This window comes from Rhyacophila brunnea, unplaced genomic scaffold (genome assembly GCF_057557595.1).
Source record: "Rhyacophila brunnea isolate RB1 unplaced genomic scaffold, BYU_Rbru_1.0 scaffold_6, whole genome shotgun sequence".
NCBI classification, from domain to species: domain Eukaryota; kingdom Metazoa; phylum Arthropoda; class Insecta; order Trichoptera; family Rhyacophilidae; genus Rhyacophila; species Rhyacophila brunnea.
The window spans coordinates 4870111-4893350 of NW_028233276.1; the positions used below are offsets into that span (position 1 = coordinate 4870111).

Sequence of the window (23240 nt, forward strand, 5' to 3'; positions counted from 1 at the left end):
CATGTGACATTTTCCGATTCTGGGGCCTGCCCTGTGGCTCAGTTTAACATGGCGGTATGCCTCCGAGGGGAGACCCGTGACCTCTTGAGTGTTGGCCTTAATGGCTTCCTTAAGGTCGTCCTCCGTCGTCTTGACCGGCACGTTGAATACAATTATCCGCGGGAGCCTTTTTCCTGCGATTTCAGCCCGGAGACCGGCCTCCTTTAGACCAGGAGCGGCGGCCAGTCGTTTGGCCTCTTCCTCGGTTCTGGGGTGAATGATTACCCCACCTCCACGTACCATTCTCAAGCCCGTTATTTGGACTTTTAGTTCCGCGGGCACGATGGCTTTCTTGACGACTTCTTTAGTGGCCGGAGACTCCATTCCTTCTTGTGTAGGAAAAAAGAACACGCCGGGCCTTGCGGCGGTTGTTGGTGGCACAATTGGCCATTCCGGAGAAGTCTGTCTGACCGGCTTGGCGCCTTTTCGAGTGACGTCGCTCCAAGAATACTTGGTTCCTTCACTGACTGCGTCACCAGTGGCAGCGGCAACCGCGTTTATGTAGGAGGCACGATCTTCCAGTATGGCTTTGCTGGATTCAAGCTTGATTGCGAGAGACCAAGTCTCCGCGACGACTGCCTCCAGTTCCATTGTTATCGCCTTAATTGTCGATGCGGGGATATTTCCGTCGCCGGAGAGTAATTCTTTCACTCTTTGGATTGCTTGAGCAACCTTAGTAGCCCCGTTTTGTGAGTCCGTAACATCCGAGTCGGCTATCCTATCCCCGGGAGGGGCAACGCTCTTTGGATTCTTGGCGTTTGGCCTCGGGGTTTCCTCGGAGTCCTGTGGTATTTCCTCAGCCAGGGAACGTCTTTCCTTCCTGACCTTTTTGACCTTCTTGTTGGCCTTGGTGGCTGCCGCCTCTTCCCTCTCTTTTCTTTCTGTGGCCGCTTGGCGTTCGGATGCTTTAGCTTTCACGGCAGCTTCCGCTAGGATTTTTTCCGCTTTCAGATCCGCAGCTTTTCGAGCAAGGATTTTCGCCTTTGTGGCAGCCTCCGCCCTAGTTCTCACCGTTTCCTTTTCGGATTTGGTGGTGTCAAGCACTGCATCTGTGTCAGAGTCCTCGGAGGAGGGGTCGGATTGCGTATTGTACCAGTCCTCGGGAACTATTGGCTTATCCCCTCCCGGGGGCGGATCGACTGCAGGTTTTCCCATGCCGTTGCTTTTCTTGTGGAGTTGCTGTGGAGAAGCTTATTATATAATATATATATATAAGATTAGTGGCATAAGTAAATGACTAAAGTAAAAGAAAAAGTAAAAAAAAAAATTAAAAAATTTAAAAAAAATTTATATATTTTTTCAAATTATTGAAAAAAATATTTAAAAAAAAAAAAAAAAAACAGAACATTAAATGGACGCATGTTTGATTTATATGACAAATTATATTTCGGTCGGCATGCGTCATTTGCACCCGAGACCCGCAATCCGCGCATCGCCTAGCCACGATCTTTTTAGACCATGCCTCAACTGAGGTATAGCCTTAACGGCTTGCGTATTGAGATGGATTTTAAATTACGTGTGAGAACAATAATTATTAGCATCAAAAGAGGCATGTTTTTGCTTGTTTTTAATAAAACAAATACCGAATCAGAGAGAAAACAAAGAATAATTACTAACACCAGTGTGGCCTGTTGTAAAATAGAAATTATTCGATTTATTTTTGTGAGGTGCTTGATCGATTCCGGCGATTAAAATGGGGTGCTTTCATCCAGTAGCGAATTTAACCAGGATAATGATGATGGGGTATTAAAAATCAACTGTTGGTTGCTCTGGCTGAAGAACACCTATCATTATTCAATTGAGAGACTATTTGTGAACTGCTCGATTGAAAGGTTTGATATCGACTGAGATCGTTAGTTCTATTTTATGACGATAGGTGTTATTATAAATGTATCTCTGTTCTGGCGGATAATAAAAAAACAGGAAGGCGCGAGTGAGACGCGCCAGTACGACATAAGTGAGGTAAAAACTGTCGACGATAGCGACCATAGACAACATATAAAGCCCCGTCTATTGATATATACCTACGGGAAAACGTAGGGTCTGCAAACCTTTATTTGTTAAGTTATGTTACTATAGCGATGACTATTCATGCGTGATTCTCACAAAAAGTATGCGTACACTTATTTAATCTATGGCGTATAATAAAAAGCACCAGTAGTTATGGAGTTATGTTAATTAGTATAATATTAATACTATCGACCGAAGGTACTTGATTCAATGTGAATTTAAATTCTAATGGATTTAAGTTTTGTACTATTCCATTTGAGTAATGGAATGGAATCAAATTGACTTGGACTTAAATCCATTAGAATTTTAAATAGTATAAGTTGAGTAAACAATTGCTTGGTAAAATTCAATGCTACAAAATGGCAGTATAAATATTACAGGTTGGTTACTTGTTGTGCCATGTTTATTATTTTTTTGTGGGAGATCGCTATTTGGCTGATAATGCTATAGGCTCACCAATCGCGATCTCGTGTGAAGTCAATGGCACAGTGGTAAAAGCGTGTTGCAATGTAGAGATGATGTCGATCGTCGGAGAAGGGACATGCTGCGGTTCGATTCCCACCGAGAGCGTGTTAAAAAAGACTATTATTTGGTCAAGTCATTATTAATAAAAAAAGAATATTTTATACAAACATGCATGCAGAGTAAATGATGCAGTTACTGGACATGCCATTTTATTGACTGTAATTTCAATTTATATAATAATATAGTTACGAGGGTGGGTCAATAAGTCCTTAGAAAAGCCAACAGGTGGCGCGACTAGTACTGTTAGCGGTTTGTTTTCATGCAGCGGCACTACCGATTCAGTATGCTGCGAAGTTTCAATCAGATTGGTCGGGTTGTTGTTTTTTATTTTCGTACATTTAAAAAAAAAAATAGCTTATTTACATAAATGGAGAAAATTGAGTTTAGAGCTGTTATTAAACATTTTAATATAAAAGGGTTAACAGCAAAGGAAATAAAAAATGAGTTGGATTTAGTTCACGGCATATCTGCTCCTTCACTTGTAACTATTTATAACTGGTTAAATGTATTTAAACGTGGTCGTACATCAACAAAGGATGAACCACGCTCAGGACGTCCTGTAGAGGTGACTACACCAGAAATGATCAATAAAATCCACGATATGGTGTTAAGTGACCGAAGATTAAAGTTGAGTGAGATAATTGAGGTTACAGGGATCTCAAAAGGTAGCGTCATTTCTATTTTACATGACAAATTGGGCATGAAAAAAGTTTCTGCAAGATGGGTGCCGCGTTTGCTCACAGTCGACAATAAACGCAATAGGGTGGTGGCCTCTAAAGCCCTGTTGTCGCTCATGCAACGCAATCCGGATGAATTTTTTCGTCGCTTTGTGACTGTAGATGAAACATGGATACACCACTATACTCCCGAGACGAAAGAACAGTCAAAGCAGTGGATTGCGAAAGGCGAACCATGTCCAAAGAAGGCGAAAACCGTAAAATCAGCTGGTAAGGTTATGGCTACTGTATTTTGGGATGCACGTGGAATTATTTTCGTTGACTATTTGGAAAAAGGAAAAACAATAACAGGGGATTATTATGCATCTTTATTGGACCAGCTAAAAAACGAAATTGAAGAAAAACGGCCTCATTTAAACAGGAAAAAAATCCTCTTTCATCAGGACAATGCCCGTGTTCACACATGTTTACGATCAATGGCTAAAATTGAAGAATTGAAGTTCGAATTGGTCGACCACCCACCGTATTCGCCAGATTTAGCCCCCAGTGACTTTTTCCTTTTCCCAAACTTAAAAAAATGGCTAAGTGGACAACGTTTTTTTTCAAATGAAGAAGTCATCGATCGGACAAATGCTTATTTTGAGGACCTTCCGAAAACTTATTTTTCTGACGGTTTAAAAAAAATTGAGAAACGTCTAACCAAGTGTATTGAGCTTCAAGGAGATTATGTTGAGAAATAAAAAAAAAATACAAAAATAAAAACTGTTTTAATGCTTTTTTCTAAGGAATTATTGACCCACCCTCGTACCTATACGCATTTAAATGAAATAGTTAAAATCGTCGATGGACCATTATTACAAAGAAAATTGAGACTATCACAATTAATTAATAACAAATTTAAGTTTACATACTTGAATGTTAATAATACCCATGGTGGTCACGTTGGTAGAGGAGCCGTGGGGTACGGCATCGATCCCGCGGCTGGACAAAAAACCGCGTAAAACATGTATGTCAATATTATACCCCTCTTCTATGGAGGCCACTGTTTTTTACTTTGATTGCAATACCAACTGCAGCATATTAACACATAAGCAGTGTTTCCCAAAGTGTGGTACGCGTACCCCCTGGGGTACGGGAAGAGTTTGGTAGGGGTACGCGCTGCACCGGGCTTTGGCTGCGCTTGGTGCAACAAGCATTTTAAGACATCAATACAACATCCATGCTAGAAGGTTTATTGCATGCGGAAAAAGAGCAATTGTTGGAATTAATTTCAGGCGGATTCTTGAAAAATAAATATAAGGAGTGTACTTTAACATCAATCTGGTTGCAAATGCAACATGTGTATCCAGTTTTAACAGAGAAAATCCTGAAATATATCTTGCCTTTTCCAACTTCATAATATCTATGTGAAATTGCTTTTTCAGCATTTGTAGACATTAAGTCAAAAGAAAGGAACAGGCTTTTGGATGTAGAACCGCATCTCAGATTAAAATTAACAACCAGGGAACCAAATTATGATGATCTGTCTCAACAGAAACAATTTCATCCTTCTCATTGATTATAATGAATGTCATTTATAATATACATTTTATTTATTATATTGATATTTTATTATGAATGAATTTAATTTTTTGTTTATTACTATTTTGTTTATGTAGGAAGTAGGTACTAAAAAGGGAAAAATAAATATTTCTTGATTGTTATTGACGTATATGTATTTTTTTTGATGAGGGGTACTCAGTGCTAGGAAAATATAGAAGGGGTACACAAATTTCGAAAGTTTGGGAAACACTGTTCTACAGTAAAGTGAAGAAAAAAGGACCCCTTATCTACACCCATGATGACCATGCGGCTTAAACGTCGGCTTATAATGTCGTGGGTCCCAGGTTTGAATCCTGGGTCTGACAAACACACATTATTTTTAAATTTGTGTTTGAGTCGGAGTATGTACCAGGTACCTAATAGGTTGGGCAAGTGGCTAATATCCATTTCTCGTAAAAACAAAATTTGTTAACACAAAACCTCCACCCTGTGGAGGCCAAAATGATCTTATAAGGAACGGACATGGAAAACATCTACTAATTATTGTCACACAAACTGTGAAGATTTACATGGGTTTCTGGTCGATGTTTGATACGCAAATCACAGAAGGGTTAATCTGGTAGAAGAAGAGTTTCTTCAACGACTTCAACAATACGATTATCAAATTTCCGTATTTACAATAAGGGCATAAATTATAGAAAAATAATAAGGGTATATAAAAGAAAGAGTTATGTCACCACGGTAATCAATGTTGTTGCATATCTATCCTCCCATTACGTTCTTGAACGTTGACTAGATACTCGAGGGATGGATCTTGGCTTCTTACAACAACCTATTATTGAACACGTCTTGAATCGTTGACTTAACCTAAATACCTTATGCGGCATCATCCATACCATACGTGACTACTCATTACATCTAATCCAGTTTTTGTATTATTTTAAAAAGTATAATGCAATAGCCATTTTGTAATGAACAGACAATAAAAATATAATTATTGTAATAGTCAAAGTAGGGCTCGCGATGATGATAGAATTATAATTATATCTGACTAGACCGACCGGTTCTGAACCAGTTTCCATCATGCATGCACGACCCAAATTGACCCACTGCGCCAACAAAAGCATGGTGAAATACCTTCGCGAAGAATTATGATTCGAATGCATTTTCCGAGATACGAGTTAACTCTTTTAACACATGTTGTATTTGTGTTTAACACGTGTTATACCTATATGTTATTTACATGAAGCTATCTATTGATAACAACCAACGAATTAATGCCTAAATGCCCCATCAATAATTATGTAATCGATATAATTAGGAATAAAAATATTATACGTATCTAAACCGTATGTTGTTAGTATACAGACTATAAGAATGCTAGACCGGAATGCACAACGAAACAAAGTGAGAAAGAGAAATATAAATAGTGAAGAAAGTACCGTTGCTCGACTCGGCATTTTTTTCCATTGTATAAAATTTTTATATTTACAAATAACATTGATAAAATCGGTCAAAAATAAATCTAATATAATTTATACTATTTAAGACATTTATTGTTAATATTGTATACGTTCAATCTTAGAAAGACATAAGTTTAATGGAGTAAATAATATTGTAATATAAATAATAATGTGAATTTAATATGAGATTGCTGTTTCTAATAGTAAAGACTTAATGAATGGGTTAGCGAGATTTAAAATAGTAAAGCAAATCATGGTGTACTTCTGGCCTTTCCGCTTCATAAATCTAATTAATCAGCCAAATATGAAACTGCAGCAAAACGTATGAGACCATGGTGGAATTACTTTGTTAATAGTGCGAAGCATTGATTTTTTCCAATCTTTCTAATTTTTATTAATGTATGTGAAAAAATAAAATGAATCTGCAACTTACACATGGGTATAAATTAAACTTCATACAAACTCAGTTTATTTTTAATGTAGTTATTTGTTATTAAAAGTATTTTTTCTGTAATATTTTCGTTTCTATTTTATTTTCCATAAAAATTTATAAAAAATTAATCCCGAAAGTTTCGGGATTATATTTATCAATCCCGGGATTTATAGGTATCGAAAATAGCTCGAGATCCCGGGATTGGAATCCCTAGCCGGAAGGATAGAGCCTCAGATAGAGGATAGGTAGTCGGGAGCCGGAAGAAGCCCCTGAAACTGCCTAACCTAATCCATCACCATTTTTTCCCACGCCATAGTTTTGTTACTTCAACTATTTCTGTCTTATATTATCTCTTGTGAAAACAAACCCTCTGACATAAACACTTCTATATTACTATGTATATTAAAAAACAACTGAAAAATACGTATATGGTTCTATGTGAACACAGTATTAAGCTGTCAAAAACCGACGTCCAAAACTTAAGTAGGAAAAAGTAGCTATAACTAATTTCATGTTTATTGCAACTGACTTCTTATTTTGGTGCCGTATTCTATCGATGGTTGACAGTACAAAATTATCTCCAACACGACGTCAGCAGTAAGCTGTCATTATTTACTTTATTTTATCTTCAGACAGTTCATATCCGAATGTTGCCAATGCAGATAAAAAAATAATAATTGTTAAAATTGCTATTGGATGTTCAACGATGTTAATATTAGTTAAAGTTCGTTCGCTCCATTTTGATTATCCTGACACCAACTGACGGCCACAAAAATATAGCAGTGGGTCTATTCTATACCTATCGACCGCTAAAGTGATAAAGTGATAAATAGTATCAAACTTAGGGTAGGTTTGTATCAAAATATTAGCACTTATTGTAACAATTACACGAAGTTGGTTTTTATTGTTGCAATAAGTGCTATATTTTAACAGCACCTATCTTACTGCTGTTAAAATAAAGCACTTATTGTAACAATAAAAAACCAACTTCGTGTAATTGTTACAATAAGTGCTAATATTTTGATACAAACCTACCCTAAGTTTGATACTATTTATCACTTTAGCGTTCGATAAGTATAGAATAGACCCACAGATGGGGCAAAAAAATAAGACAGTTTGGAGCGAAAATTCGCTAGATCGACCTTCGCGGGTTTTAGGTTTTCTCAAAAAACAAACCGTTAGTTTTTTGTCTTGTTTTGAAAATGGAACTTTCTGATTGCATTTTTATAAACTCGTGAGAGTCGTGTCCGTAGTTCAATGCATTCTAATTTAAAGGGCCTTCGACTATTAACTGACACAACACGACATAATATAAGTAGGTATATAATATTATTATCTATATGTTTCTTAATGCATAAATTATTTTTACTAAATAAATAATAAGTAGATACATAATATTTAAAAATGTCTATAACTAAAATGTAAATTAACTATTTTTTGTATTCAACGAATAATTCACAAGATTTGGAAAGTGCTTCAGTGGATATTAAAAAAGGCAATAGTTAAAATATGTTGCAATTAAGTATGCCTCCTTTAGCATAGTGGACTATGTGCGTGGGCGCGATACCCGATTTTTTCTATCGGTTATAATATATTTTCTCAGATATGTATGTTCGACAAACCTAATGATAAACTGCACTGCTGAACCAAAAGCGATCGTTATCAATGGCACTCAAATCTGGCGGGTCAACAACTACGTATACTTCGGACAAAAAATGTCAAATGATGGGTGGTATGTATCTATGACGAGATTGCTCGAAGAACCTAACTGGCATGGAGCGCATTTGGGCGCCTATATAGTATGTGTCTTAAGCGTGCAGTGTTAGCCAATGAGTGTGACGAACACTCACGTAAGCATGTGAAACATGGAGCCTTAATATACGATAAACCTTAATAAATATAATAAACAAAAAATACAACTAGCGCAACGTGGCATGAAAATGTGCATGTTGGGCATAACACAAAAAGACCACAGAAAAACAATGGATAAGCTGACCGACAAAATTACATGATTTGATAAAAGTCACCAAGCAGATGAAATGGCAATGGGCTGGAATGTCGCTAAGCGAGTGAACAACCGCTGGACAAATGTCGTCACATAGTGGTACCCAAGGGACACTGAGCGACCATAGGGATGCCCTGACACTCGCTGTATAGACAAACTCATAAAGATTGGTGGATGTATTTGGCAGTCGATAACTAGGGACCGACAAGAGTGGAAAGAGCTAGGAGAGGTGTTCATCCAGCACTGATGATGAAAGGATGTTACATGTTTAATTGTTGTGTATTATTTATTGGATTAAAAATAATTGAATTAAAAAAAAACACTAGCATGTGCACGTACATTACAACTAAAAAGTTAAACTGACGCTTATAATATGTACACAATATTTTCTGTTATGTGTGTTTCTGATGTTATTTTTAGCAAATTATGTATGTATGATCCAGAAACACGATTAGGATTAAAAGAAGTTATCACTATATCGCGACAGATTCTTGTGCGGCCACGATGCAAATTTAATGATTTATTCGTTTCCATGGCAACAAGTAAAAGTAAAAATATTACCTAAATACGTATTAATTGTAATAGTCATTCACGGATTGGCCCTATTGCCCGGTGAAGCGAGGCAAATAAAATAAAGATAGATGAGACATTTTTTTCGTACACATCGCGAATTAATTGAGCCCTTGATCTTGTTAGTAAGGCGAAGTGAATTAGTTTTATAGGAATATTCTACGTATTTTACATAAAAATCTATTCCGTAAAGTTGGTAGCACTGGATGTACCGTGTACTAGAACTTTCGGCTTTTAAATCAATCGTGAGTGACTATTTAGCGCTGCAGTGCGACTTCTATGTACTAACCGAAATGTCTGGGCGCCGTATTTGGTGTGAAAGAATGGAAGTGAGGGACGATATATATATATATATATATGCACAATGCGAAATTTAGCCTGGACTAATCAAAATGCTATTTGGTGTGATAAATGGCGGATAACAATAAATCCAGACATAAGTTCTGCAGTAACTTTCACAAAAAGATCCGACCGTTACAAGAATAAGATCAAAATATTCATTGGACTCCTACAGTCAAATAACTTGGCCTAACTAGACCAGCGATACTCAACCTGCGGCCCATTAAGCTTTTATGTGTGGCCCGAAACACATTTATTATCAGGGATTTCGTATATCTTGAGATTCGTTTCGACTTTGACGCACAGATTGTGACACCCGAAGAGGATTGTCACTATGGTCCACATCAGATCTGGTCTATGAGTGTTGCTATTGCACACGATTAATTAAAAAAAACACGCATAATTTTTAAAATCTCAAAAATGTTTTGTAAAAAAGGGGGGGTTTCATGATTTTTTTCGTCACACCAGTAGTGATGCGGCTCGCGTTACTTTAAAAATATATGTATTTGGCCCGAAGAAAAAAAAGGTTGAGTATCATTGCTTTAGACGAACATCTAACATTTTCAAATCAAAAATGCCAGGCTCAAATCACGAACGTCACAATATAGGCCTGATAGGTATAAAAAGCAAGCTCGCCCTTCCTCTCGACACAGCGATTACCCGTCCCATTATGACATATGCTGCCCACGTGGGGCTATGCTAATCCTATAAAAAATCTTCAGACTATACAAAACAAATCTCTTAGAATGATCACAGATGATCCATGGTTTGTTCGTAATACCACTCTTCACAAAGGCTTGAACGTAGAAACTATCTACGACCACGTCTTGAGCCTTTTTAAAAATTTATAGAGCTCCATGAAAGTAGAATTCTTAAACCAGTGGATCAAAGATCGTAACAATTACGAACCGGCCAGCCCCAGCGATTTTTTGAGGCCACAGGCAATATTGGTCTTAAAGCATCTTTGGTCTATATATGTTTTTATTTTTTTCCTACAGTAGGAGACAAAACATAGGCCATTTAGTTTCCTCTCCATATATATAAAAATAAAATATTTTGCAGTCCTTCTCTGTCAATTCGAAAGAGAAACCACTGTATAACCTCTATTTTTCGCTGTTATTTTTTTATTTATTTTATTATATTTATTTGAAAAAGACACTTTGAGTACATAACAAATTATTAATTCAAGACGTTCACAACATGACATTTAGAATAAAAATTACAAGTAATCAGTTAGAGAAAAAAAAACAAACCAAAAATAGTTTTATACAAAAGAAATAAAATAAAAAACAACAATAATTCAAAAAAAATACAAATTAAACAATAAAATAGAATTTAAAAAACAGAATATATAATGGATCGCCAAAAATATTTACATCTCTAGGGAGTGCATTGACCAGCCGCACAGCCCTCGCTATTGGTGCCTGGTGAGCCTGACATGAGGAAACAGCTTTCACCCAAAACAGGTCATGGCTGCGACCACGCATGTAATTGACGGGTGCGTAAAAATTCAAATTTTCTAGAACATCGGGATTGAAAACGATTGATTTATTTCTTCCCTCAGACCAACTACGAAGGGCCATGAGCTCTTTGTTATTAGGTATATAAACCCGAGTACTACAGATGACGAGAATAAAAGGCCATTTAGCCTTGGTGTCTCATATCACACCTATATACCTATAACCGTCAATGATTGTATACAAATACAGCAACAAGATTGAGTTGCAATGCATTTGTACACTTAAAAATACTTGACCTCTTGGGCGATCAGAACTTCTGGGTTTCAATGGAAATCTCCACGGCTTAATTATATACAGGAGTTACAAACTTCGTCATCTCAGAGACATAATGATATGAAAATAGAAGAACACGAAAAACTCGTTTTATTAATTTTCATTACAAGATGTCAATTATTTATTAATTAAATGTTAACAATTATTATGTACAATGCATTACGATTTATGGCTCATGCTGTATTTATAGTATTAAAAGTAAAATAAAATAACTCAAAACGAAGTTCTATCGCGTTGGCCAGCCGTGTTACGCTCTGATTGGCTGCGCAAAAAACGCGGGAACAACATAACCTGAAAAAGTGCAATAAAAACGTGCCAGAATTATTGACAGAACCAATGTTGAGAAGAATATCGAACAATTACAGACGATAAGACTTCAGAGTTGTTTCGTGCAATATTGCATTATCTTTGTGGGGTAGCTACCCAGTGACTTCTCGTGGGGGTAGGCGGGCCATGCGATGCTTAGAGGCGGCATATTCATAGTGACGGAAAATTAAGACAGTTGAAGACAGAACATACAAAATATATAAGCTCTTAATATGAATGGAAGTGCACATATGCCAGAGTTTTAAAGATTTTAAGGTAAAGTCTTTACTGAGCCTTTTTTTAAAAAGGCACCTAGCGGAAAAATACGAAGCTTGCAATTTGAGACATTTTTTTGATAATTTACAATTTAAACTGTATTAATGAATAAATATGCATCTGAAAACATTAAAAAGAAAAATATTTTTTATTTTAAGTCAAAGATAAACTTACAATTGTAAAAAATGAAATAAAATGTGAATTTGTTGAATCGGACCGCAACCTATTATTACATTTATTTTATGGTCATATTTATTATTAAAATTTAGTTTATTAAGTTTTCTAAGCATCACCTAAGAGATTTTTGACTAATTCATAGTTTTAATATTTTTTATATCTATTTTAAAAAACATTGATTTTTATAAAAAATATAAATGTGTATAACTTGAAATCCTTTTTATTTATATTTTATTTAATTTTTCCGCTAAGTGCCTCTTTAAAAACGGCTCAGTAAAGGCTTCACCTTAATGATATATTATATATGCATTTGAGATCATCATTTACGCGCCTTGTAATGACTGTGATTATGCCATATATAAAGCAAATCTCGCTTCAAATTATTGGTCTATGGCGACTGACTACAATTTTCTATTTATTAATCTGTTCTGTGGGTGAGAGAAAAGTTTTTAGCAAAAACTGAAATTGAATACCAACATTTTACTGGTAACTTTCATCTTAAATACGTATCTAAGAACATTTAAACATTTTTTTACACAAAAAAAAACGATACAAAATGATTTATATCCGCACATCGTATTTTATGATTATAGTTTTGCTTTAAAAGGAGACAACAAGATTTTTGATCATACTTTTAGTAAGTTCAATATCAAATAGGCTTGTTGTCCTAGCTAGGATAATCCGCGCCACCCAATTAATATACGCCAGCGGGTCGATTCTATACACAAGGCTGCTTTCCTGGGTGGGAAAGTATCGAATTATTAACACTTATTGTGACAATTACAATAACTTAGTTATAAACTTACTACGTTTTAACAGCACCTCTCTTGGCTGTGATAAATTTTAGACCGAGATAGACAGTTCAGACGGTTAATTTATTGTAATTGTTACAATACGTGTTAATTATTCGATACTTTCCTACCCTATTTAGCTGCCGAAAGCAGGCTTGTCTATAGAATAGACCCGCAGGACAACTTAGCGACTATTATAATAAACAAATATATGCTTTTAAAATTTACCTTGTATGCTCCCCCTGCCATGTGCTCGGGGGCCCAATGGCGCTGGCGGCCCCGCTTCCGACAGCTGCCAGGAGTACTCCATTTGGGGCACTGAACTTGGGTACATTTAAAGACGATAGTGTATCCCTCAGCCAACTTGGCCCCTGATGATAGACAACGATTGTATTCGGTCGCACTGAACAAAACGCATTTTTAGTCTCGATTATAGTTACATTATTCAGCTTGTAAAAATAGTCACTTAGTTGTTTCTTCTTGTGCTGGTGTTGAAACAACCATTAAGTGCATTCACTTTTTTACTTCAGATTTTCACTCTACTTCTACTGATTAATGTTTTTCTTAGATCACAATGTATTAGTAAAAACATTTCGAGTATTTTCTATGTAAATTGTTTGTCAATACAAAATCGTTCTGGAGAGCAAATAGTCACAGACATCTATCTATAAGTAGGTACATAATTAACTGTATCATCACAAAAAAGTTTTCTGAAGAAGCCTAAAAATTTGCAACGTTTTTAAATTTAAATGATAAGATTTTATAACTGAGCGAGTTAGTATTAACTTATACCTACATTAAAAATTATACATATTTGATGGTGTTGATAATTATTTATGTAGGTACGCCAAATCGTACAATTGAATACAGTTAGTGTACCTCAAACATTATGAAATTTTGTAGAAGACACTGGAAATATATTTGAGGGTACGTCGCTAATGGAACCACAAAATGGCTATTATATTTTAAAACGCAAATTCACAAAATAGGGGTGGTTTTAATTCAACTGTACGACGTAAAATGGAAAACGTTTACTAAATCATCACTTCGAAACAACGGTGGCAAAATTTAAAAAGATGTTTAAGATAAAACTTCAAAGTCTGTTCCCCAAAACCAATAAATCTATAAACTAAGTAAAATATAATATATTTTAAAGGTGATCATCTCTTGCGACTAAGATTAGTAAATACTGAAATTTTAAGTACATTTAAGTTTATTGGAAATTACATTCGTCCAAGGGGGTGGGGAATTCATGGCCTCCATGTACGACCCGCCCTAATAATAACATTTTATTTGGAGGTATTTACAAAAAAAATGGTTTAAACTAAGGGTTGTAAATAAAATATTTGATTTGACAAACATATTCTTAAATATTTGGAAATGCGATTAGGGAAATAGAAAGACTCAAACACACATGCTAATTTATTGATAGAAAACCGTAGTATGCTATTGGCTAACCGCTAAATAGTCGCTCTCTACCATGGCCCCCACAAGGGGGGGGGGGGCGCTGACAGGGCTCTAGCCTGGGGACCGGCGTGGCGACTCGACCAGATAAGTGAGATAAACACACATCACAAATTTGCTCTCATAGTAAAAAAAAAGTCGTCTGCGGCGCTACTTTCCTTCGATGATGTTATTATTTAAATTTATGAGCTTGTACGATACACTTTTTAATTATGTATCGATACTCGACAACTCCACAATTCATGGATATATTAAAAGATATAAAAAAAACACTAAATATACACATTAATTTTACCGCGTACCTACACCATTTGGAAAACGCTACTGTAGAGCATCACAGTGCCTTTATCCTTAGCGATAGGTAAGAGGGCCCCCTTCAGGATGTGGGGGCCATGCTCTCTACAGACAAACGGTCCGAATCAAGAATGCCACGGTTTTTCCACCGATACAGGCCTTGTGTACCGGTGAATGCCACGAGCTAAACCTTCGAAAAGGTTGTCAGGTGGCTAAATCATCTGGGTCAAAATCTTCAGTCACGAAGTCCCGACGAAGAAGAAGAAATAGTGGGTGCCTATATCAGTAAACAGATGTTACCTAGTTTATAACTAAACTACATTAACCCGATTTATCGGAGGAAGGAACTGGATTCGATAGTTAATAAAGTAACTGTAATATAATAGAAAAATGCGCCCGAGGAGTTAATAGGTTTGTTGGCCCCTTAATTTTTTTTACTTATTTTGATATAGCAATGCTGAGTGTTAAAATTAGTGTTACCTATTTTCCAGGAGTTTTATAAATCTGGATTGATTTTTAATAGAGAGGTTGTAATAAATACTCAACTTTTAAAGACTCAGATATTTCCTTGCGAAGCGACAGAGAAAACAGACACTGGGTAAAGCATTATAGGTAAAATTGATAATATTAGCGAGTTTGCCACTAATATCCAATATAAACCCATTATCAGATGAATGAGCTGTAGTACACTAAGATAATATGGTAGAAAGTAATAAAGATTGTAAAAAGTGAAGATGACTAACTTTGCAACGAATATCCGAATTTAAAAGTTTACTAAACGTCAATAATAATTAATAATACTTCTAATATAGGTAGTCATTTTTAGACATATCTATAATTCGTTATGTAGGTATATATCACGTATATTATACCTATAAACGTTGAAAATGGGCCAAATCTGGTAACCTTGAATTTATATAATTCATTTTATTATTAATAATACCTATTATTGTTATAAGAGTGAATTTTTTCTGCGATCGTCGCAATTAGATCAATTAAAAAATGTGTCGCACTGGCAAAAGCAAGATAGAGTATCCGATGACCGTGGACAATATAAAAAAGAGCCTGAATAAAATACTGGAGTAGTTATGTTTTGAGTTACATCTACAAGATAGATGGGTAAGTAATTAGATATTGTTTTTAATATAATTACTCATTTTTCGGTGATATAATGACTGTTAATAATTATTACTATTTATTTTAAATTATTTAGGTAAATGGGTACAAAGTTAAATTTAATATTACCAAGTTTGAATGACACTGGCTTCGTATAATATGATTATAATATTAATATTAATTATTATAAAACAGAATATTAAAAGTTTCTAAGCCAAAAAATATTTTTGCTCGTTGAATCGATGAGTACGATTAAAATTACGATCTCGCCATTATCACAGATAAAGATTTATTTGCTCATTACACGAGTAAAGATTAAATAGTATAGAACAACCTCAGAGTAATAATATAAAGAGAGTGTGTATTGTTCACCTATATGAAGCCGTGTTTCTTACGTATACCGCACAGTAGAACCTCAATTTTATTATTATTGACTTAACTATGAAACGTTATACCATCATGTTGGTTCTTAGTATGGCTAATTAATTTAAACACAACATAGTTAACCATATTTTGTACTAAATTAACCAAAACAAAAACAATAAATTTCAGCTATACGTGCTCACAGTTTGAATGAATGGAGTCATCCAAACCAATATTTATTGGTGACGTGCACAAACAATATTTAATTCAGCCGTAGAAATTCTATCTTACTCTTCTAACGCAAATTGCGGAGAATATAAGCGTGCCGAATGCTTTCTTACTCGCACTTATGCCTAGTTTTTGTTCAGGCCGTGAGAATAACGAATAGTGATGAATCGTTGTCATTGAAAAGTATATAATATGTATATATGGATGAGAAGCCCAATTAAATTCATTAAATTAGAAATGCTAACCTTATCATAGCTTATCAGTAGATCATTTTGTGGAAAAGACGAATATAAATTTACCAGTATGTTTTATTTATTGAAACAAAATATATTAACAAGCCTCATGGCTAAAACGCAATTACAATACGATGATTAAAAATAAAAGCTATCAGAAAAAATGATATTTTTAGAGAAAACACTGCGACTACAAACTAACTTTCCACATTTTTCAGATAAAACAGTAAGTATATAATATAAAAATGTATACCGAACAGCCACAATGTGGGATGTTTTACGTAGATTTTATCGAAGTTATAAAACTTTTTGCGCAAATCAATTCAATTTGGCATCAAACTCACAGCGCAATGTCACGGCTGCCACGATTGGATCTGTGCCACTTATGTAATAAAATAATGCACCGAAATTATACAGTGTGACCGCCATAAGTTTAGCGATTCAACCGACTTTACGAGTCAGTGAATTTGGGATCGCACTATACAACATTTTTTTTTACAGTTTGCAGTCGTTTTTCGGTAAGATCCTTACACTCGTCAACGGGTAACATTGTATCAGGGATGAATTATAGCCGTTTGAAGATAATAACCGTTGAGTTATACATAGTACATCATGATTTAACTGCAGAAACCCCTGATCAATACGAGATTTTTCCTAAAACTTACAGTCGGATTTTAGGTCAAAGTTATGCACTTATTAACGGCTAACGTTGTATTAAGGATAATGATGAACTAGATGAGTTTAAACACAATAATATACCTAATGCTTGCAAAAATCCTCAATCAATAAATACTAGATACGCTTGTATCTTTCGCTGATAGAGACTACAAAATTTAGATGTGTTTAGACACTTTGATTGGCTTGGCCAAATATTATTATTATTATTGGTTGATGAAACGGTAGAAAATATTATTCGTGTCGCTGAGTTTCAAAACCCGCTATAATACTTTTTCATTATGTTGAGAAAATCGATAAGCACTTTTTGAACTAAAAAGGTTTTTGAATGTTTCAGTAGTGTTATAGCGGAATTTGATAGACACATTGATTTTGTTTCATAAATGACAGTTAATCGTAGCGGTTTTTGAAAGAGGCGATAAAATTTTCATGTAGAGATTTTAATAACGAATCCAACGATATATATATATCTTAATTATTTCAAAAAAGTGTTATAGCGAGTTTTGAATTTAGCGACACATTTAAAAGCCAACGATAGTAAGAAAGCTTTGCAATATCTGCAGTGTTCAATGAATGATTGTATTATTATGAATTATTATCGAGTGCATTATAAATACATGTACACACTGGAGTTGACAATATTATAAAAACAGCAACACAGCTAGGTTTGCACATTATTTTTTGGCTTATATTAGCGCAAACAATTTGTGGTAAAATAAACTTTGATAATTACAATAAATATTTTACAAAGTTGTCATCATTTACAGTTTGTGCGTAGAGAGCTTTATCGATCGCCAAAGTTAATAAATCATAGACGGTGACGTCCCGTGGGGGTAGGCAGATTGAGCGTCGCTTGGGGGCCGCGGTTACTTGAAGGGCGGCATATCGAGGAGAATCATTTGGTGGGTATATATAGAAATAGCTACCTACCTAAACTGAGTACCTACTTAAAAACGAAAATATCTTTCCTTTAAAAAAATCACCTCACTGCTTGGAAACAAAATGTATTAATTAACATAAAAGGTTTAACAGGATTGTAATTTTTTATCGGGTTTGCGATGTCTAGGTTACTTCCGTTGCCCTTCAACGTCATTGGTGACCAGAAACGGCACGAACACAGATGATAAAAAATATTGTAGGTACTTATGCAAAAATGGGGCGGCGTTATAGCGCTGCCCAGGGGCGGTATTTTGTCTCGGACGTCACTGATCATGGAAGACAATATTAGGTATGTAAGTAACTCATATTAAATTAATTAGTCAACCTACATTTAAACACAAGTAGAATCGAAGCTATTCATTAGTAATTTTCACAAAGAAATATGGAAGTTCCCATTAAATAATGTTCGAAATTCAATCTTCTATTGGCTCTCCTGAAATGCAGTGATTTTACACACTCCACCCTTTTTCTTTGACATAGTATTGACAGCATAGCCCCCACAAGCGGGAAACTCACAGGACTCTAGCCTGGGTGCCTGTGCTCACGAGGGGGCCCGGCATGGCGGGTCAATCAGATAAATAAGATAAATACACATCATAAATTTGCTCTAAAAGTAAAACAAAAAAAAATCGCCTGCGGTGTTTATTTACTCTAGTTAAAAAAAATCATGGTTTTATGCAATAGACTCTATATTTGATTTCAATGTTTGGATAGTCGAAAACTCAATAATTTAAGTGTACGTATTCCATGTTACAAAAAATCTGGATACTCAATTTTACGTCGAACACAATTTTTGGAAAACACTACTGTAGAGTGTCGCACTGCCTTAAACCTTAGCGATAGGTAGGGGGGGGGGGCTGCCAAAGATCCTAGCCTGATGACCCGCTTCAGGATATGGAGGTCATGATTGTCAAATAACACCATAAACGTGATAAAATCAAGCTTTAAAGTGTACTGGAAAAAAAACGAAGGAAAGTTATCAACCCAGCCTTTAAATTATTGTAATATTATTGATTTAAAATTTTGTAAATATAAATCTATTACAAATCCCGATATAATCATTCACTATTAACGATTTAACGCACCGTCATAGTCGAAGGGAACGTATATATTAACATATACCTATGTTAATTCAACCTAAAACTGGATCTAATTCTAAATTTAAATAAAATGCGCTAGTATTGTTTTAGTATTACACATTTTTTAAAATTTACCGTTCAAATGTTTATTTATTTAATAATCAAAAAAATATCTATGTATTTTTACACACACTATATTATATTACGTACGCACTTTCTTCGCGTTCATGTTAACATTATTATGTTTTCATGTTAATTTGTTGTTTTTTGTTTGTTTATTAGATGGAGGTAGATGTTTACCGCGCGGTGGTGTACGTAGTAATAACTGGCATATTGGAAATGTGTAGAAAACGATTTTTCGGTTCGCCATTGGCGGACAGGTGAGGCGATGCTCGAGAACGCGGTCCGGGAAACGTTTCGTTATACTTACCCCGTTTACACGTGCATGGATTTATTGTTCACAGTAAGAAAATGTATGGGCAAACATGTTTTATCCTGCAGTTGGCAAGATTGCGCGCGTGAATCAAACAAGTTTGGAAGGTTTTGAATTTTAATGCGCAAGTAATGATCTGCCCCTGCGCAGTATAAAGATAATGGCGAACCTGCCGGTAAGAAAACGAACTACTCATTTTGAGGTTAAGCGATTTTCAATACGTCCTGTCAAATAGTACTATTAAATGACAATATTGTGCCTCGCTTACTCTTGAAGAATGAGATTGGAGCGACAGGCAGTACTTTAATGCCAGCGCTCCATTGGCGAGCCAAAAGTCCGAGGACAATAAATCGTCCGATTTGTCTATGCTCTGCTACTGATCAACGAACGAATAAAAAAGTCGAGCTATCAAAAGTCAAAAGTTGCGATTATCGTAATGTCTTCCGATAATCCTATAATTTAATGTTATTTATATGTAGACGTGCATAAAATAATATAGCAGTGAAAACAACACAGTTTTAGGTTTTCTTTTATGAATTTCATAAATACCAATAAAAATCTCTCATTGTCTAATGTGTAAATTTACAAGAATAATCAATGAAAATGTTTAAAATAATTACAGTTTTTTTTCGGTCCGAATGATCGCGTATTAATGTCAAATCGAATACGCATAGTGATCGACGGACGAAGTCTGGCAACTCAGAGAGTAAAATATCGAACATGTTTGAAATCCAACGAGCCTGGTAAGCGGATTAAAAAGTCCGCAGATCTTGGGTGCTGCACGCGAAAAAAAAGTTCGAAGACTGTAAATCGTCGTGACTTCCGTGCCAATGGAGCGCCGGCTTTACGTGTAAACAGTTATTGTCGGCAAATTTGTTAATGGCGGCAACGCGTGTTTAAATAATGTATCGGCTCTCTTTTTAGATGCGACTCCTTTCCTTCTTCGCAATAAACCAAAAGTTTACTAATAATAATTCTAACATGACTTCTGATTGTTTTAGACATATTTTTATTATAAAAAGCATCAAATTAAACAGAAGGGCGAGCGAGAGAAAGCGATGCAAGAAATTGTCAATCTAAATACAGTACGTACTATAAGATAATCACATTTTTCCTGCCCCGGCTTATATTAACTATTTTTTAGCATGGATACATGCTTTTGACTTGACTTTCCGGGCGGATTCGTTACGAAAAATCGCACAGGCGTAACGGTCACAATTGTAGCGCGGTCGCTAGAGACTCCAAACGGCCGCGAGCCGCATAATTTATTTTGATAATTCTATAATTAGTATTAAATTTCAAGCTGTTCTATATTTTTTCTTTAATACTTAATCATATACAATTCGTTTATTAAATTAAATATATATTATACTAAAACTGTCAAACGTTTCAAGTTTCTAAAAGCAATAAAATTGGCTTTTGTGGCGGATGGCTCGATAGGCCCAACAGCTGGTAGGACTGACTTTAATGGCTCTTCCTTTTCGGTACATATTTAAGGACATTCCCAGACGACGTGCTTTGCATGGTTGGTTACAAAGGAAAACTGTGAAACATGGATCGCATCCCTCGGTTTAATACACCCATCATCGGCAAGTGTATCACCACACAGGTGTAGAGCGGGCGCACAACAAAAAACGAAAGGAGACAGGTGAAAAGAGACGCAAACATTCGCAGAGAGGGACACACGTCATCTTCATAGATGAACCGAGAGGGACGGCGAGATAAAATACAAAGAGATAATAATACGAAAAGGTAAATAAATAAAGGAGAGTGACAGGGAAAGAGAGTGAAAAGAAAAAGAAGTTATGATTAGCATCGTTTTTCTATTCGCTGAAAAATGTAACACCACGCTTGATGGACGCTAATAGAGAGAAAAAAATGCGCACGTCGTTAATAATAATTGATCAATTTGTTAAGATCTGAATACCGATATGTAGTAAAAATGAAAAGTATGCGAGGTGCTTGTGCTTGACTGCTTTACGTATCAAGAAAAAATTATTATACTGATTATAGATGCTTATAACGAGATTGTTTACAGAACTAAACCAACGTGAGCCCATTTGGGCGACTGAATAGTAGGTATATTTCCATTGATCTCACATTATGCCCAAATCATATTAAATTGTGCGGTACAGTTCGGTTATGAGGAATACAGCGGAAAACACATTTTTAAAATACCCGATATACTAGATTATTTGTTAGTTTGGGTTAGTTTAGGTTAGGTTAGGTTGGGTTGGGTTAGGTTAGGTTATGCTAACTGATAATCCAGTATATCGGCTATTTTCAAAATGTGTTTGCCGCTGTATACCTCATAACCGAACTGTACCAATTGTGCTTATACTAAGGTGCTGCTACGGGGAAAAGTATGTAATGTCGTTTTTCTTGGCTTTAAAAATGTTATCAGATTGATGCTCCCATCAATTAGCACAATTTGGACCTATAAACGAACATTGTCAGTTGTTAGCAACACTCCCAAAATCACTAGAACAACAATGACGTCACCTCACGTTGTACCGCACTGCATCGACACTTGCGTGACTCAATGAACGTTTTTTTATCATTATCAACATGCCTACACATTTTCGATTCATGTCAAAATCGCGTGTTTTTTTTTGTTTTTGGCGGTTGGCGCACCTATGTGTTTGTATAAGAATGTTGTCTATTATCCATGGCCCCCACATCTTGAAGCGGGCCCCCAGACCAGGATCTTGGGCGCCCCCCCTACCTATCGCTATGGTTAAAGGCAGTCTGACGCTCTCCAGTATTGTTTTTCAAATGGTGTTCGAGGTCAAATAAAATTCAGTGTAATTTAGCGATTTTTAACACATCGAATTATGGATGGTGTTGTCGAGTTTCACTCAACACGTCCAAACAACCATATATTTAAAAATGGAAATAACTCTAAAGCAAACAAGCGCAATGCTATTAGAGCAAATTTAAGATGTGTATTTATCTCATTTATCTGGTCGACCCGTCACGCCGGGCCCCTAGGCTATAGCCCTGTCAGCCCCCCCTTGTGGGGGCCATGCTATTATCTATAGTCTGCAGGTTGCCCCACAAGACCTGATAAGCGAGATAAACACACATCACAAATTTGCCCTAACGGGAAAAAAGTCATCAAGAAGAGAGTCATTACATTTTAAAATATCTAGTTGTATGATGCAATTTTTGATTTCTGTGTGGCGATATTCGACAACTCCATAATTCAAGTGGATTTATTCAACAATACAAAAAAATCGCTAGAAATAGACCTAATGCCCTTAATTTTGCCTAAAACAATATTTAGAAAACGATTTTGTAAAGCGTCCCACTGCCTTTAACCCTAGCGATGGGTAGGGGGGCCCGTGTCAAGATGTGGGGGATACGCCGAGCGAGAGAAAACGATGCAATAGGCTTCTAACATTAATAAATAATAGCGGTAACAATAATCAAATTTACCCTATGTTATTCGTGCGCATTAAAGCTAATGG

At 35.7% G+C, this 23240-nt stretch overlaps 1 protein-coding gene across 4 annotated transcripts in view; it reads right to left on the reverse strand.

Moving 5' to 3' along the window:
* LOC147065134 (uncharacterized) overlaps positions 1–23240 on the reverse strand; it is a 125733-nt gene that overhangs the window by 43622 nt on the left and 58871 nt on the right. Inside the window, exon 1 of one of the 4 annotated variants that reach the window (XM_085956777.1) lies at positions 13175–13383. The exons of the other annotated variants lie outside the window; for them this stretch is intronic. Coding sequence (XP_085812903.1) covers positions 13175–13280 — 106 coding nt within the window. The 5' untranslated portion in view covers positions 13281–13383. Of the gene's footprint in view, positions 1–13174; positions 13384–23240 lie in introns of those variants that run through there. 4 annotated transcript variants of the gene reach the window in all.